The sequence below is a fragment of the Ascaphus truei genome, chromosome 3 (assembly GCF_040206685.1).
Source record: "Ascaphus truei isolate aAscTru1 chromosome 3, aAscTru1.hap1, whole genome shotgun sequence".
NCBI lineage: Eukaryota > Metazoa > Chordata > Amphibia > Anura > Ascaphidae > Ascaphus > Ascaphus truei.
The window spans coordinates 26,857,568-26,875,915 of NC_134485.1; the positions used below are offsets into that span (position 1 = coordinate 26,857,568).

Sequence of the window (18,348 nt, forward strand, 5' to 3'; positions counted from 1 at the left end):
TTTTTTTCCTGCCACAAGCCTCTAAATGCCACAGATTATTATTATTAGATTGTGGAGTTTTAGTCCATACAGGCCATTAACCTGGTGCGCATGCGCGTGCTGCATACAGTATTTAGACATGACAGAAATGAGCCGACTCCCTTTTGCGCATGTGCGCAATACAGCTAAACACGGTTGAGCAAAAGACTACATTACCCAGGTTCCCATGGGCGCGCGAGACGTTCTGCGCATGCGCCTTGGAGAGGATCGTCGGCATGCTGTTACGCGTTACGCTGCTGAGGTAGTACGTAAGCCGGTTGCAGGGAGGTGCTGGTTTGACCTAGAGCAGCGGCCGGAGGAGAAGATGGCAGCGGTGGGAAGGATCTCTGCGAAGGTAAACCGGAGGCCCTGGGGTTAGGAGCCCTGTCAGCTCCTGGTAATGAGAGGAGACCGCGAGCACAGTGGCAGACGCACTCTGCATGCAGCCGGAGAGGGGCAAGCAGCCGGAGAGGGGCAGGCTGTGTGTGAGACCTGTCACCTCATGGAGAGAGGAGGCTGTGCGCTTATTGCCCTCCACACACGCCTACCTACACACCCAGGCCCTGCTTCTGAGCAGTTACACACACACACACACACACACACACACACACACACACACACAGAGGGCCTGCTGCTGCTGAGCACCTCAACACACACACAGAGGGCCTGCTGCTGCTGAGCACCTCAACACACACACAGAGGGCCTGCTGCTGCTGAGCACCTCAACACACACACACAGGGCCTGCTGCTGCTGAGCACCTCCACACACACACACAGGTCCTGCTGCTGCTGAGCACCTCCACACACACACACACAGGTCCTGCTGCTGCTGAGCACCTCCACACACACACACACACACACACACAGGCCCTGCTGCTGCTGAGCACCTCCACACACACACACACACACACAGGGCATGCTGCTGCTGAGCACCTCCACACAGACACACAGGGCCTGCTGCTGCTGAGCACCTCCACACAGACACACAGGGCCTGCTGCTGCTGAGCACCTCCACACACACACACACACACACAGGGCCTGCTGCTGCTAAACACCTACACACACACACACACACACACACACACACACACACACAGGGCCTGCTGCTGCTGAGCACCTCCACACACACACACAGGGCCTGCTGCTGCTGAGCACCTCCACACACACAAGCATACATATATATACACACACACACACGGCCTGCTGCTGCTGAGCACACACAAGCATATATATATATATATATATCTATATATATAGATATATATATATATATATCTATATACACACACACGTCCTGCTGCTGAGCACCTACACACACACGGCCTGCTGCTGAGCACCTCCACACATACATACATACACACAGAGAGAAGACATCCTTGAGCAGGACGCAAGAGTCGGGATGGTGCATAGCGAGAAATTAGGGCTGAGATGTAAGGACGGGCAGAAGAGTGTAAGGCCTCGGTCCCGCTGTGCTCGGTGGCGCGGGCGGCCACACGCGAGTTCCCCACCAGCAGGGGAATCCTGCGGAGCCGGTCCCAGTCCCCCCTGGCTGCACAGCTTACTACACGCTGTGGCGCGTCAGCCACTATGGGATACAAGAGAATGGTGTTCCCTAGCGTTGACGCGTCACGTGGTGTGGCTGTGAGCCAATGGGGAGGGGAGGCTTCGGGAGGAGGAGAGGCTTCGGGGAGCGGGGAGGAGTGTGGAGTGACAGCAGCATGAGTGCCTGTCTGTGTTTGTGTTTGTGTGTGTGTGTGTGTGTGTGTGTGTGTGTGTGTGTGTGTGCCTGAGTGCGTGAGTGCCTGCCTCTGTGTGTGTGTGTGTGTGTGTATGTATGTGTGTGCCTGAGTGCTTGAGTGCCCGCCTCTGTCTGTGTGTGTGTGTGTGTTGCTTTACTTACCCGAGCCAGGGAGGGGGGGGGAGTAGCGGGTCCCTTCGCTCAAGCCACGCCCCCCCTCCCGCTCAAACCTCCCACTCCCGCTCCGTACAGACCGCATATCGCGGTCTGTGTATGTCAGCGCCCCGCCTGTCTGCAGTGCGGGCGCGCTGACTCTGGGAGCGGGGCCATAGCCTAAAGCTTTAAAAGTGAGAAGAATTGTGTGTGATATGAAATTTTATAGGAATATATAAAATGCACTAAACTTATTTCTCTCTCTACCGCTCTCCCTCAGATATATCTATATATAGATCTCACTTGTGAGCACATTCACATGTCTTACATGTGCTCACAAGTGATATTCTTTATTGGCTATATGCTAACGGTGGAGGTTTTTTGTTGCCTTTTTCACCCACCATAACTTAAAATGTATATGGTGGATATATATATAATTTATTTATTTTTTCCTCTATCTCTCAGAGAGAGAGACAAACACAAACACAGCGGGGGAAGCGTTGGTGATCAACAAAGTCGCTGCACTAAATGACCTGGGGGTGGGTCATGGCGCTTACAGAGGCCCCGCACTCTTCCGCAAAACATTTTAATGTCGGGGACTGCGCAAGGCCTCTAAGTTCCTTTTCCTTGTCTTCGGGTAATGTGTCAGCAAGGCAACATGACCCTGCGGCGTCATTTGACGCCGGAGATAAGGTAAGGGGGAGGAGTAGGCAGGGCGGCGCAGAGGAAAAAGTTTCCCCAGCCCCCTCTAATAGTGCTTCTGAGATCTGATGCATTGTAAATTCTTCTGTATGTGGTACAATTTTTAAATTACCTGAAAATAAAAGGAAACCCTTTAGGGAAGCCGGGGAACCCTGGTTGAAGAACAGAGTTAGCTGATTGTGATAATGTCTGGCAGAGAATGGAAAATAACACCCAAAATTAACTAGTCGCAATGTAGCTAGCAATAAGGTCAGTGTATCACAAGGTTAGCTATCTGCAATATAGCAGGCAAGTGAAGCAGCCTCTGCAGTGTAACCATATGCAACCATTTATATAGGGTGGCTATACCCTAATTACTGTGTAATTTCCCCTTTGTTGAAGTGATTCATGTCTGCGCTATCAGCAGCATATCTCCGGCATTATACCAATTAGGGTTAATATTGACACAGCCTCCTACTTGATGGCATTACTATGTATGTATGTGTATATACATACACATACTGAGCATCTAGGTATTTCACCTTGACAGTGACTTCAGGCTATTAACTCCTTGTTTGACACTAACATATTTTTAGTGTACGGAGTTATTGTAAGCCGGCCTCTTTGCCATCACTATTAACTTTGGGTGAGGAGCTTGCATCCGTAGTAAGGACAACTATATCTGACTCGGTGTTATTGACAGCCCCTATTTTGAGCCCTCTGTGATTTGTCCGCTCCCGGCCACCTTGTCCCACCACCTCACGTATTCCTGTTTATACACACAATACCTTGATACATGTTTTATTGTATAATCAATAAATGTTATGTTTTATGAAGGGTGTGTGCCACAAAGTGCATTATTTGGCAGTGGACAGCTTTGTGCCCTCCATTTGCTCCTCGTTACTGTATGCCAGACAAACAACCCCAAAAGAATAGGATTTAAGTGCGTACAAAAATAGCAGCTGTATTGTGACAATTTGATATAACACATGTGTTTCAGTGCTGAGGGAAGTCCTGGTGAGTGAAATGTTTGTAGTATTGTTTCATTACACAATATAGATGCCATTATGTTGTGTGGCAAATCTCCTTGTTCAGTTATTGTTTTCCCTGTTACAATATCCTGCGAGGGATTGGAGAGCCTTAATGTTATGGGTAGAGGCATATTGTAAGCTCTCATGAGAAGGGTCCTCATTACCTCTTTGTATTCGTTTGTGCGGGGTTGTCCTTATTTGTATGTAATTATCACATCTCTGAAACCACATTGTACTGCACTGTGGCATAGGTTGGAGCTTTACAAATAAACGATGATGATAATATATGGTAAATGCATTTGGGTAATAGACCTTTTTTGCCCGTTAGATAACATGATGGTGAAGGCAATGGGTATATATGCATTACTGCTACTTAACTGGGTGCTAAAGGAATGGACCTCTAACCATGAAAGTACTTTGTGGATAGGGTGAGGTGTAGACTCCTAAATGTTACATGAAGTGAGGCAAGGTCAGGTACATGGGACATTAAATAAGAAGGTCGTAGGCCTTGGCATTAGATGAGCTGGTAGGACATGGGAAGTATTGGCCTTGAAGAATTGCATGACTTATTTTGTAATGAAATAAGAAATCGACTCGTAACGTACCATTACTGTAAGGATACAAGACATTCAATTTGTCAAAGAAACGGTAAAATACTGGATCTAAACTATAAGCACACTGGTATAACATGACTTTTACAGGTATTGCTCTCGTCACATCATGGTAAGCTTGTGCGGTAATATTACCTCCCCTGTAATGCCAAGTTCTAGTGGCCATATTGTTCTTGGAAAAGTGTATGCTTGCGGCACAGGGTGTTACCATTTATGAACTATTATGATACTTGGGCTGTACTTATAGTCTGTGCGTTGAAACTCGCGTGCGGGCGGCTAAAACAAATTGCAGACTCGCTATGAGGTTTTAGTTTGACATAAAGAATGGTTGCCTATCATTTTTGATATGGTTCCACTACTTGTCTATGTCATTAGAACTCTAATAACAGCATTTTATCAGAAGAATGCATCTTGGCTCCCTTATTACCAGAGGGGCCATCAACATATTGTAACAGGGCAAGATAAATCATTTTTCAAGCGCCTCCCCTTTTAAGTCCTTTTATTTGCTTGAAGCTTTCTTTATCTCCGGCTGTGCTAGAGGGTGAAATCCATTAGATTTTGGTAAATATTGACTCTTATTTAGTAAACCTTGCCTTTTGCAAGTACATGATAGGGCCATAGCCACAATAACTAGTTACGCAATGTTTCACTCACTTGAAAATTAAAATTGCAGCAAAATTATCTTCGCTGTGACTACCAATCTCAACTGATTAGTTTGCTAACACTGTATAAACATTCTCATTATTGTTTTATTTAATTTATTTATTTTTGGTATCTCAACGGTTAAATCAGTTAACTTAACTTGCTTTAGCTACGGATAGGTTTTCCTGAAATACTAGCAAGTATATAAAACAATCCTAGGCAATAGGTATTGCACGCACAAACCCAATCTACCTCATTTTACTATAAAGCCATTTAGGGGTATATCAATCTACCCAGAAGAGTCAAGGCAATGGGGGTTTCGGCTTTGGGGTATATTGAAGTACCGCCTTAGAGGGATTTTGCGTAAGTATATTACTTAATATATTTATTTCAGTAAAAATGAACAAAGACAGTCTCAAACTTCAATGTAAGATCCTGACTGGTCTCATATAGGCATACCTGTAGGGCAGGGCTGCTCGACTCGAGTCCTCAAGCCCCTGCCCCCTCCCAACAGGTCAGGTTTTCCTCTCAGGTTGAGCCTCTGATTGGACCACCTGTGCTGAAGCAGGGAAATCCTGAAAACCTGACTGGGGGCGGGGGGACTTTGAGGACTGTTGTAGAATATTTTGGCAGTAAATGGTCTGAGTCTTCATCATTACAGTTGGTGTTTGACAAACCTATACATTTGCACGCCCCGGGCGAGTGAATTTAACATTGTGGCGAGCTCATATTGGCCCAAGCAGCACACATGTGGTACTAGGTGGCGAGCAGATTTTTTTGGTGATTTGTCGACCACTGATTATAGTGACTTGGTGAGTAAACTGTTTTTCTGTTTTTTAGGTTCGCTCCTTCAGCACCAGTGTGGTCAGACCAGTTTCTAAGCTGATTAAGGTACGTCTGAAATGTGATTGCCAGTCAGTTATACTGTAGAGTAGCCTCCAAGTGACTCATGGTAATGTCTTAATAAAATTGTGATGGATATTGCATAGGTCAGGGTCCTCGGATGGGGGTACTGGCATATGACAATGGCAGATGGTGTAATGCTCTGAAGATCACAAATCCACTGGCTGTCAGTGAAGGGGCTTAGTGTGTGTTTGTGTGTAAGAGAGAAGTGTTAACAAACCAATACTGCATGGACATTTTTATCTTTGTTTTGATTAAACGTCCCCCTACTGTGCTGTGTTTTTCAGCCTCCAATCCAGGTGTTTGGCCTGGGAGGCCGCTATGCAACAGCGCTTTATTCTGCAGCTTCCAAGGAGAAAAAACTAGATCAAGTGGAGAAAGAGCTGAGCAGAATGCTGGTGAGTGACACTTCATGCAGTGAGTGTAGGAGACATGTAATGTGCTTATTAATGTCTTCATTAGAATGATGGGTGCTCAGGTAGTGGTGGCTCCAACACACCTCATAACAAGGCTAAAGATAAACTGTGGCACTCCATATAAAAGGACAAACCATTCAACTCTAGTCACATGAATCGACTAAACAACACCTTCCAAAATGAAGCGCTGATGGAAAAATACATTGCGTTTGACTTGGCCTGGTACTCGGTGGCAGCCCAGCATCACCAGCTGGTTCCCTCCAAAGTACGCGAGGTGCACATGTGTATATATTTATAGATACATCATGATGATGCATTTAAATATTCCACTTGCTTTAGGGTGCCACGGCTTTCTCGTAGCTGTGTCTGAAAATTCCTTTGCCGTATAAACTACACAACTGAAACAAATTCAGAGGTCTCCCCTTAACGCATCTACAAAACCATTCCATTTCTTAAAATAGTGACATACCTTCTCTTTGGTATTATTATTACTACACCCGTGAGCACAATGGCAATGATTTTGTTGTGGGGATGCAGAAACAACCCAATGTGTATTTTATTGCAGATACTTATTAGGGATCCCAAGCTCTCTGTCCTTCTCACAAACCCCCACATCAAGCGCACTCTGAAACAAAAGACGATCACTGATATTTTAGCTGTCGAGAAGTTTTCCCCGGTCACTGTTAACTTTATCAGTAAGTATTCGATTTCCAGCTTGTTCTTTGTCTCTCAATGTCTTCCATTAGGAAATCACGTTGTCTCTTATAAATTAACACTATGCAAGGTAGGGAAGTTTTTCTTCTATGAACACTGCATCTTGGAGTAAAATATCTTTTGTGCAGTAGTGGGATCATTTATTTTAATGCTTTATCACCATATAATAGTTGTATTGCAATGGAAACATTCAGCAGTATAACAACTTGCCTACTGTTTGGTGACCATTATTTAAAAAATAGGCTGTAAATTCATCAGGTTATGAATTGGGTATAAAAATAATGCGATCTAGATGAAACCAAATGTTTGTTTTTGAGACTATTTGGGGAGGGGGACTGCCTGATCGCTTTGTAGTTCTCCTGTGAATATTCCTATACCCGACATTCACCATGTGTCTTTGCATGTAGATTTGCTTGCTGAGAATGGTCGTTTGATTCACACCCCAGGTGTGATCTCTGAGTTCAATAAGATCATGAGTGCACATCGTGGGGAAGTCTCGTGCGCAGTCACTACTGCCTCGGTAAGTTGGAAAAGAAATGCATTTTAGTGCCGGTGGTGTTGAAATTCTGTGACACACAACAGTTGTGTATTTTTAGCAGTCTGTGGGGCGTTTCCTTTAGTACCCTCGTAGGAAAAATCCTAACTGTTTACCTATACCCATCTTGGAATAACAACCTAAATTGCCATATAAAATTGTGTTGCATTACTCTAATTCTCATTTCCCTGCTTTGCTTTTCAGCCTTTAGATGAACCCAGTCTGACAGAGTTAAAAACCGCCCTCAATGGATTCCTTGCTAAGGGAGAAACCCTGAAATTACAGACCAAGGTATGAAACGCTGCATGTTGTGATCTGGGCTGAGTAGTTTTTCCCCCCTAGAAAGATGTTACATGGTGTAAATCGGTAAAAAGCTTCTCTTCACATTGATGTTTACACAGTACATTGAAACAAACTAAATGATTCCAATGTTGTTTTTTTATTGTTAAAGATTGATTCTTCTATCCTTGGAGGAATGATTGTCAGCTTTGGTGATAAACACATCGACATGTCTACGAAAGCCAAGATTCAGAAACTGTCCAAGATTATGAAAGAGACTGTTTAAGCAGAGCCGACTACTCTATTTTATCCCACTGTACTTTCTGCAGTGTAAGATCACTATATTGACACAATAAATCATTGTCCTGAGTGTATTTGTTGACTGCTTTTATGTGTAGGGTATTTACATATGTATTGGTGGACGTTTTTAAATATTGCTGACTACTTGGAAACGAGATTTGCGATTTTTAACAAATGACAATTTTTAGTGTTCGGGAATCAAATTTTTTATTTTTTTTTTTTTAGTTCCTCTAGTGCAGTGTTTTTGTTTTTTGTTTTTTGTTTTTTTTTTAGGAACCCTACAATTATATTGTAAAATTCTGAGTAACCCCAACCCTCTCTAATAGCACGTCTGAGATCAGATGCATTGTAAGGAACCCCAACCCTCTCATTACGCATCTGAGATCAGATGCATTGTAAATTCTTCTGTTTGGTACAATTGTCAAATAACCTGAAAATTGCAGGGAACCTTTTAGGGATGCCAATGGTACCTAGGGACCCCTGTTGAAAAACACTGCTCTAGTGCAGGGGTGTGCCATTTTTTTTATTTTTGTTTCCTGTGCCCCCTGCCTGCTCTTGTGCACCCACCCCGTTGCTAGTCTCCGTTGTCAAATGCCATGGCAATGCCGCTGGGTTACCATGAAGACGTGTCGCTGGAAGCCAAGGTAAGTTAGAGGCTTTGTGCGATCCCCCAGCATTTAATTTAAATCCCTTGTAGAGCGCGGAGCCTCTAACTTCTGCGCCCCCCTCCCAGAAAATCTCACACCCCCACATTGCGCACCCCTGTTCTTGTGCATAAGAGGCCTTTTAATTACATGTAGGGATTTCAATTTTCAGTCAACTAAGAGGCTGAAAAAACAGCACCGTCCAATCATCTAGCGCTACCGGTTAAAACCTAGAAATGAAACATTTTATAATTTAGCACCCTTTTCAGTAACAGCCAAGCAACACTGTGAATCCCCCAAATTCTTTTGATTACAACGTTCAAAATGAATTTCTCAACCTCGTGCAAACAATTACACAGAAGCAGTGTGTTGTGCGCTTAGTTTTTATCGGAGAGAGCACAGCCACTTCATAAACCCAATGTTTGACAAATATTAAGGCTGTTTTAGTAGGAAAAAAGGAAAGCTCATTAACCTAATGTAAACTTAATTGGCTGCATTATCAAAGCCCCCAAGCCAGGTTTTGTGGCCGATTAGCCATTAGTAACTTACCAAAAAAAAAGTCTCCACTGAACAATAAATCTGTCATTTTATGAATATTAATTAAGATACACTATAAATATACACACTTTCCAAATGTACAGGTCTTTTCATCCAGCTGGTTGTGACAGATCCAATGCAGATCATTCTTCCTGTAATTAGCTGTAACTAGGGAGAAGGAGCGGCTCAGTGAGTAAAGACACTGACTGGCACAGAGTTTGAAGCGGGGGAGCCTGGTTCAATTCCCGGTGTCGGCTACTTGTGACCTTGGGCAAGTCACTTTATCTCCCTGTGCCTCAGGCGTCAAAAAATAAATTGTAAGCTCCACAGGGCAGGGACCTCAGCCTGCAAAATGTTTCTGTAAAGCACTGCGTACAATTAGCAACGCTATACAAGAACATGTTTATTATTATTATTATACAGGTAAATAAGAATTTTAATCAGTGTTAGGACCTGCGATATCTGGTCATGCCTTGAAGTGGCTCGCAGGCTTATAATGCTTTGGCCAAAGGGTTAAACTAAATTACCCTTTTTTCCCAAGTGATATATAGGTATTGCACTGTGTATTTGTGTCATATTGGATGTAGATCTGGGCTCCCTTTGTTTTTTGTAGAACACTATAAATATGGTGAGACTATTAAATAACTTGACGCATATTAGTCATGACTACTTAATCATTGTGTTTTTCCCCAGTTGAAGGGATGTAATTACAATAGCACTCCATAATGCTAGGTACCCTGAACTGAGACTCTTGATATATCTTTGGATCTCTATGATGATTGATATGGTCAGAATATGTGATTGTCATTGTAATGATACTAGGTTAAGCATGGATATAATCTGCTTATCTCTCCCTCTTGTGAGGGAACTTTTTTTTCTTCTTTGTCCCTTTTTTTATAATTATATGAACAATTGTGTACAGTATGTCTTAGGTTAATTGTGCTACTGTTTAAGTGTATATTGAAATGTGATATGTTTGTAATTAGTTTAATAGTCTACGGTCTGGAAGGATACCCATCTGATTTTGATTTTAGGCTGACTTTAAATGACTTCAACTTGGATAATAGCCCTCCAACATTACAATAAGGAGGGATTACTTAGTGCTAATATTACACCATATACATTGTATATGGTGATACAGGTCTGTGTGTCAAGCTTTTTAACTATATATAGTTATTTAGCACATCTCATCACACACTGATTATAGCAGGCTCCTGACTGGGATATATGGTCTTTTATTATCATTTATGTACACCCCTTTGTTTTAAGAGATATACCATTAAAATTATTTAATTCTCATCACAATACTATTTACTTTAGAGTTAGAGTGCTACCAGCTGAGTCCTTTTTTCTTGTGTATTCGTTATAACAATTCTCAGCACAGCACCAGTACTCATTTAAACTGACTATTAGCTGAGCAGAGGTTTCTGTCCCCTTCCCTCATCTGTATAACTGACTTTAAATGAGGTAAGAGTGTGTATATACACAACTGCCTCTACAGTCAATGACTTAACCCCTGATGAAGCGCTAAACGCATAGAGGCACAGTCCGCACGTTGTCTGACGTCTGCTGTTCCCTTCCCCATGAGGACGCTGTGACCGGTGTCTCAGCTGCAGTTGCGGTTACTCAGACAGGACTTTCCCCATGCCTGGTCCTTCCGGGCCCTACTTTCTTGTCCGCCAGGCCCCTTTGGGTGTGTGGGAAGCCCATTTAATTTGGCCGAGACCAGGTCTAAATACAATGGGATTCTGATGTGGGGGAGATCAGAATTAAACTGTAATATGTAAGTTTTATTTTATTTATTTTTTACATAAAGTATCATTTTTACTAAGTGTCTCCATGCACTTTCTCTTTGTTTGTGTTTAAATATTGGCCCTGCTGAGCACGGGAGAACTGATAAGCTGCAGGAGAGACAATAATAAGGGATATGAGGATACTGCAGTGTCTGTGCACACACACTACTATCAATTGATTATTTGATATGAATAAAGAAATCGCCCAATTTCTACCCATCAGTCACTGCTGCGTAATCTGCATTGTAAGGAGAACTTTTTCTATGCATCATGTTTCTGGTGTCGTGTACTAGTTCAGAGGTGGGCAACTTTACAGGGCCACCAACAGGTCAGGTTTTCAGGATATCCCAGCATCAACTGAGCCCCCTGCGCTGTTGGTGGCCCTTGAGGACTGGGGTCGCCCCACCCCTGAGCTACTTACCCCATCAGAGACTTACAGGCACTTCTCGTGAAAATGGGAGCTATAACAAAATAGACCGTTTATAAGGAAGCTTACATGAAATGAAATTGATTCAGGAGAGAATAAAAACACTGACAAGTTAAAATACTTCACTAAAACTTTTATTCCCCACCAAAACATGAATTTCATACACGCCACAGTATAGGCAACAAAATGTCTTGATATGTCAATTGGGCACGCAGGGTTCTTAAAGCTACAGTGCGGCTTCCTCAGCAACTTTGACTAAAGGTGCCAGGGCAGTATGTGGCCATCACTATTGTACTTGCTACTCATGAGGCCTCCAAACACGTCGGACTAAAAAGGTAGCAGCCTCCATTTTGGAGGGAGCCCTAGTGCGCACGGTCAGAGGGACTAGTAATGCATTCGATTTATTGCAGAACGTTGGAGTGACGGTAATGAAAGCATTTATGGCATCTGAAGACCAATATACTTGGCAGATGAGAGCAGCGTTCCTGCCCAGAAACATACCCTTCGTGCAGGAAAAACAATCGCCTGTTCCGTCTGGAAAATAAAAATAGCCACTAGCAGTGTCGTTGCTGGAATAGCAATGAATAATTGGGACGTTACAATATGCGATATTATTCACCAGGGGAGGCCAACTCCTGTCCTCAAGAGCTACCAACAGGTCAGGATATCCCTGCTTCAGCACAGGTGGCTCAGACTGCTACGAGTGCTGAAGCAGGGATATCCTGAAAACCTGACCTGTTGGACTGGAGCTGGCTGCCCCTGTTAAACACTGACTCCAATGGTGTTGCTAGCAGACCATTTCGTTTCTAAAAAGAGCTGGCATATTGGAGGTCAAAATTCCTGCCCCAGGAGACCCAGCTCAGCTTAATTTTAAAAATTTATTTTTGGGGGGAGGGGTAGGGGGAAGATTGTTGCTTTTAGCTAAGTGACCAAGAACGTTGCACTGCAACTTTAATATACGAACACATCTTTGTGAAGAAGTTAAACATAAAATACTTCAGAGATTGTGGCCGGAAAAGTGGCAAACAAATACATGCTTAATATATATATATTTTTAAAGTCCTTCAAACTTGGCCCAAGAAGAAGATAATCTCCTCTTGAAAAATTCTTCAGATAAGTGCAAAACGCAACACTGCCCCCTAATAAATAAACTAAAACATTTAAGTATGAAATGTAAACTTTGTTGTATTTGAAACCTATATAATGCTTCAAAATATATTACAGTGGTCTGTATATGCTAAACAATAGTAATGTTATGGTCTGTGTCCATTCTGAACAATTAGTAACAAAATATGGACTTAGGGTAAAAGCCTTTCAGCATCGCCACACTGGCGTAAGTACCATATTGAAGTAGTACCATATTAAAACATACTAGTATCAATAAATTAAATGTTAGATTCTACAGCAGGATTCTGTATTCACATTGATATTCTGCTAAAACACCAGACACTTTCTATTAACACCTTCGGTGCTGCAGAGGTCGGCAATGCAATGAGTTACAGCATTGAATGTGTTAAAGCAGGGGTAGCCAACTCCAGTCAAGAGCTACCAACAGGTCAGTTTTTCAGGATATCCCTGCTTCAGCACAGGTGCCTCAATCAGTGGCTCAGTCGAAGACACCTATGCTGATGCAGGGATATCTTGAAAACCTGACCTGTTGCTAGCTCTTGACTGGAGTTGGCCACCCTGTGTGTTAAAAAAAAAAAATCAGTACAAAACACCATCCACAATTAATATAGCCATGACCAGAATTGGTGTTACTATTAAAAAAAAAAAAAATTTTTTTGCATTCTGTGCCCCTGAAAAGTAAGGAATGTATCTGGCAGTGAAGTGGTTAACCTGTTCTCTGCCAAAGGAGCCTGCGATGAGTGGCAGACCCTTGTGGCATCAAAAGGCTGGAGACAAATTAGGCCGACCATTACGTGGAGATAAAAATGCGGAAGCGGAACATGAGGCATTTAATCCAAAAGTGACTTTTTCACATTCCTTATTTTCCCCAAATAAACTCACCCTTGTTTTCGTTAGGACGGATAGAACGTTAGAGAAGCATTTAAGACGCCATAAAGATCTTGCACAATTAACTCTGCTCCAAAAGACCCCGCTGCCTTATACTAAATATTTTGCCTCCTTACAGACATGACTAGTGGGCCAAACACATTAAGGATCAGATTTAAGCAAACAGAGCGAAATCTCTGCAGACCTTAAGGCCGGGGAGCTCAACTGCAGTCTTCAAGATGACCAGGTCAGGTTTTCAAGATATCCCTGCTACAGCACAGGTGGCTCAATAAGTCCCTGCTTCAGCACAGGTGGCTCAGTCTTTGACTGAGCCTCTGATTGAGCCACCTGTGCTGTAGCAGGGATATTCTGAAAACCTGACCGGGTGGTGGGGGGGGGGGGGGGGGGGAGGATGTGTTTGGGGGAGGTCTTGAGGACTGGAGTTGAGAACCCCTGAACTAATTTGAAGATAGACCAGTACATGGCACGCCGATGTTTAAGCATCTCTTCTAAAAAGATCCCCCAAATGACCAGATCTTTAAAATAAATACTTCAAGATCCACCTCGAATGACCTCTTCTCAATAACCCTGTGTTTCAAGGTTGCAGAAACCTTAAGTAGCCCAGCGTCTTCATCTATTTTATGTTAAAGGATTCCGGCAACTTTCAAATCGAGACTAAGGGCGGCTTCCTTTATCAACATATGTAAACGGGGGTGATTTCAACTCAAACATTGATGTTTCAGTCCCCAACAAAATGGCAAAAAATGTATTAAACACAAATATGTACCTATGAAGTTTAGTGACTTACATTTTTACCTCCATTGGGTGACCCAAATCAATTTCCTCAGAGTTAAATAAAACCTAAAGGTTTGGGCTGAGAAGAAAGGAAAACCCACTAATATAAAAAATCTAGTAGTCTCCAGAGTCAGCTCAGTATCTGAGAGGTACACCAACGATGCATCACTCATCAGGAACCTTTAGCATACCTGATAAAATAACCTTATTTATACCCTTACTCAATGTACCCATAAAATTACTACCTCCTGAAAAGTCAGAGGGGCATGTAAACCCCCCCGGCCCCCGGGAAGGGGTTAACACAATATATATTTTTAGCTAATACTGAAAACCTGGTGCAGTCATTCAGGGACAATGCTGCAGGAAGTGTCAATTACAAATCGCATCTTCAGGACCCGATGTGCCTGGTGTCTGACTGCCAGGCTGGACTCGCAGCACCTCAGCTGTATGTTGAGTTTTCATCTCCCTGCAATACTGAAGTGAAACCGCTGCATCTCCAAGGGCTACGTCCAAGACTATCTGTGTCAGCGGTGAGAAGGGAGGCGAGGGCTTTGTGAGCATTTACCAGAGGAATAAAGATGGAAGAAGTGAATGAGAGGCTGAAATGTAGGGTTGTCACCTATGCACAGTTTAAAAGATTTCTCTCCGCTGTTTTTTAAATTGGTGTTGATTTAAAGAACCGGACCTGGTGGGTGCTTCCTACTTAATTGTGTGTGTGACTCCAATGAACACTTAAGCTTCAATCCGTCTTTACATTTATCATCCCAATAAAAAAACAACAGCAGCCAGTTCATTTTTGTTTAGAATCAGACAGCAATCAAAACTGAGCACAATACGGCCAGTTTTACAGATGAGAGGAAATTGCCCTGGTGGTATGTCCAACTAAACAAGATAGGGAGCCCCAACGTTATTAGGATATCAGCTTCCAATGGGTGCATTATACACACGGTATCATCTAATATATTAAGACACTACAGTAACAGCTGGAAGACAAATATAGTGTATAATTTCAGTGTTACAATGTCAACATTTCTGTCTCCAGAGGAACCTCCGTCGGGGAACAATGACACTCAGGAAGGTCCTTGTACAATACGAAACTTTGACATTATAACACTATGAAATACACCTGATTCCTTTCTCCGCCTTTGGGGTTCCTGTATTCATTGAACTCTACAGTGTTGTAGCCACGTCAGACATAAGAATTAGGGGGTAGGGGGGTAGTTTAGCTGTTTAGTCAACCAAAAAGGTTCCTGCATTATAGATTAGAGCATATTTCTAGGTGTTGTATTAGTCCAAGAGAAATTATATATTGCTGGGTTCTCGGACCAACAAGAGAATTCATGAGAGATATTATGGTTCTTTTAGGACCACTGATGGGTCTTACTCCGAAGTCATGTGAAGGAAAGATGTCTGTGGTCTTGGAAGCAGATGCATAGCAACAAACAGGAACTTCGATGTTGGACCGACAAAAGATGTGCATGCCAAAAAAATGCACTTCAACATACTGTATGAAGTCAACAAAACATGTTAGAAGGGTCCAAATAAGGAGAAGACAAGTATTCACATAACATTTTCTTCAATAGTTATGTTTAGAGGCTTCAAGTGAAGCAAGCTTTTGTTCTGGTCTGTATGATCGAAATTCAGATCTTCGAGGTCACACAGCCAAATCAAAGACTGAAATCTGTTGTATTTTAAATTAAATTCTGCACACAAATACAACAACTTTTGTAATCTTTAGAACCCATATCTAGAAATGGGGTTGCTCCGATTGAAGCCTTTGCTGCTATCCCTGGTACTAAGGAAGCAAATTGAAGATTTAGCAGCCAGGAAAGTTTGCAGTGTGCAAATCAACCATTTTTGTTTCAAATTGTGATATATAAAAAGTAATGTGAGTAATTTGTTTTCTCATCGTTTGGATCCTTTAAACATTTTGTGGTTCGGCCTGGGTCTCTATTTGGTCAAAATGTCCCTATAAACAAAGAAGTATACACTTCCTAAGAAAAAGCAGTGTATACTACGCTTTTAATAATGAAACATTGACTTTCCATGTAAAACTACACACTGAGTTAGCAATGCAGTGGAATCTACAACATTCTCTAAATGTTGATATCACAGCAGAGGTCACAGTTATTCAGAAAAACCACATCCTAAAATCTAAAATGAAGTCCCACATAAAAAACATGTACATTTTCTTAGAAAATGACAATCCCAATTAAAAAGTTATCATGGCAAAACAGAGCTGATGGATTCTGGTTTGACGCTCCCAATACGTTGAAGTACCATGTTGAAGGGCCTACAGGCCTATAGCCGGCTGCCACGGAGTGTGAGAGAAATGAGATGTTGTTTTGTGCAATTCCTCCTATGGCTCATCGAACAATTGCAGATCCAAACGGACAACTATTTCCCCTGTTGGAACTTCGTGCAAGAGGAGACACTTTGTAACTGGTCCCTTGGAACCTTGGTCCTTCTTAATGTCGGCCACCCGGATTTCAGTTCGCCCCAGAAAGTCTGAAAGAAGCGAAGGAGGAATGTGTCAAATATTTTGTCTTGGCGACATGATCATTGTGACTCATCACGGAATAGTCAAAACAAGGATCTGAAAGCAAGCAGCCAAAAAGGTACAGCTCAACCCCGTTATAACGCGATCCGTTACAACGCGAATCCGCTTATAACGCGATGCAAGCGTCGCTCCCAATGTTCGTATTTATGAATACTTTACAACACGATTATTGGTATCTTAAATACTTTATTGTACAATGCATACAATTGTACATTATTTCTAACGCGATCCGCTTATAATGCAATGTGATTCTTTGGACCCCAAGCACAGCGTTATAAGGGGGCTGAGCTGTATCACACAGAGAGCTGCCACTGTCTATGCTTTGAGTGGATCGAGGTATCACCCAAGATGTCTAGTGCCTTTGCGATAATCATCACAGTAGCAATAGACATCAGCAGTACTTAAGGGACAGTCTCTCCTATAACCAACATTTTTAACAGGTGAGCTTTTTTTCTTTCTTTAAATGGACAATAAGTATTTTGAATATTTGATAACCGTAACAATGTCATGCTTTGGAGTGTTTTATCTTTATCTAATGTTTGGTGGTAAACGGGTTTGTTAATCCTGAAATCTACAGGAAAACTTTTTATTTTATTTTGTTCTTTTAGTCATTATGATGGCATCATTAGTTTATTTTATTTATTTATAAAATATTTTACCAGGAAGTAATACATTGAGAGTTACCTCTCGTTTTCAAGTATGTCCTGGGCACAGAGTTAAGACAAATAATACATGTTTACAAATACAGTTACATAATGAGCAGGGTATACATTATATACAAGACATTGTATGTACAGTTAAAGATAATTTATATTATGGGTGTATGAAACAGTTACAGACCAGATTAAAATGTGTGACAGCCTTAGATTTGAAAGAACTTAGACTGGTGGTGGATGTGAGAGTCTCTGGTAGGTTGTTCCAGTTTTGGGGTGCACGGTAAGAGAAGGTGGAGCGGCCGGCTACTTTGTTGAGCCTTGGGACCATGAACAGTCTTTTGGAGTCTGATCTCAGGTGATAGGTGCTGCATGTGGTAGGGATGAGGAGCTTGTTCATGTAGCTGGGTAGCTTGCCCATAAACAATTTGAAGGCAAGACAGGAAAGGTGAACTTTGCGCCTAGACTCTAGTGATGACCAATCTAGTTCTTTGAGCATTTCGCAGTGATGTGTGTTATAGTTGCATTGGAGAACAAAACGACAAATTGAATTGTAGAGGGTGTCAAGTTTGCCAAGGTTGGTTTGAGGTGCTGAGCCATATACTATGTCTTCATAGTCAATAATTGGCATTAGCATCTGCTGTGCGATACGCTTTCTGACCAGGAGACTTAGGGAGGATTTGTTCCTGTAAAGTTCCCCTAGTTTGGCATAGGTCTTGGTTCTCAGGGTATCAATGTGCATCCCAAATGTTAAGTGGGAGTCAAACCATATGCCCAGGTATTTAAAACTAGTAACAGGAGTTAGGGTGGTGTTAGTGTTGGTTCTAATCTGGAGCTCAGTCGCTGGAAGCTTTAAAAATTTAGTCTTGGTCCCAAACACTATTGTTACAGTCTTGTCAGTGTTTAAAAACAGTTTGTTTTGG

General features: G+C 42.4%; 2 protein-coding genes across 2 annotated transcripts in view; one reads left to right on the forward strand and one right to left on the reverse strand.

The window, feature by feature from the left end:
• The first annotated feature begins 226 nt into the window (after window positions 1-226).
• Window positions 227-8,091, forward strand: ATP5PO (ATP synthase peripheral stalk subunit OSCP). The gene is made up of 7 exons (XM_075593823.1): window positions 227-373; window positions 5,715-5,765; window positions 6,065-6,175; window positions 6,759-6,888; window positions 7,315-7,427; window positions 7,647-7,733; window positions 7,894-8,091. Exons 1-7 carry the CDS (start codon window positions 230-232, stop codon window positions 8,005-8,007), a joined length of 750 nt encoding a protein of 249 aa, XP_075449938.1. The 5' UTR covers window positions 227-229; the 3' UTR covers window positions 8,008-8,091.
• A 5,714-nt stretch (window positions 8,092-13,805) lies between these two features.
• Window positions 13,806-18,348, reverse strand: part of ITSN1 (intersectin 1) — a 117,575-nt gene continuing 113,032 nt past the window's right edge. The window contains exon 39 of the mRNA XM_075593039.1: window positions 13,806-16,720. Within this exon, the coding sequence (XP_075449154.1) occupies window positions 16,572-16,720 (149 nt within the window). The 3' untranslated portion in view covers window positions 13,806-16,571. The remainder of the gene's footprint in view (window positions 16,721-18,348) is intronic.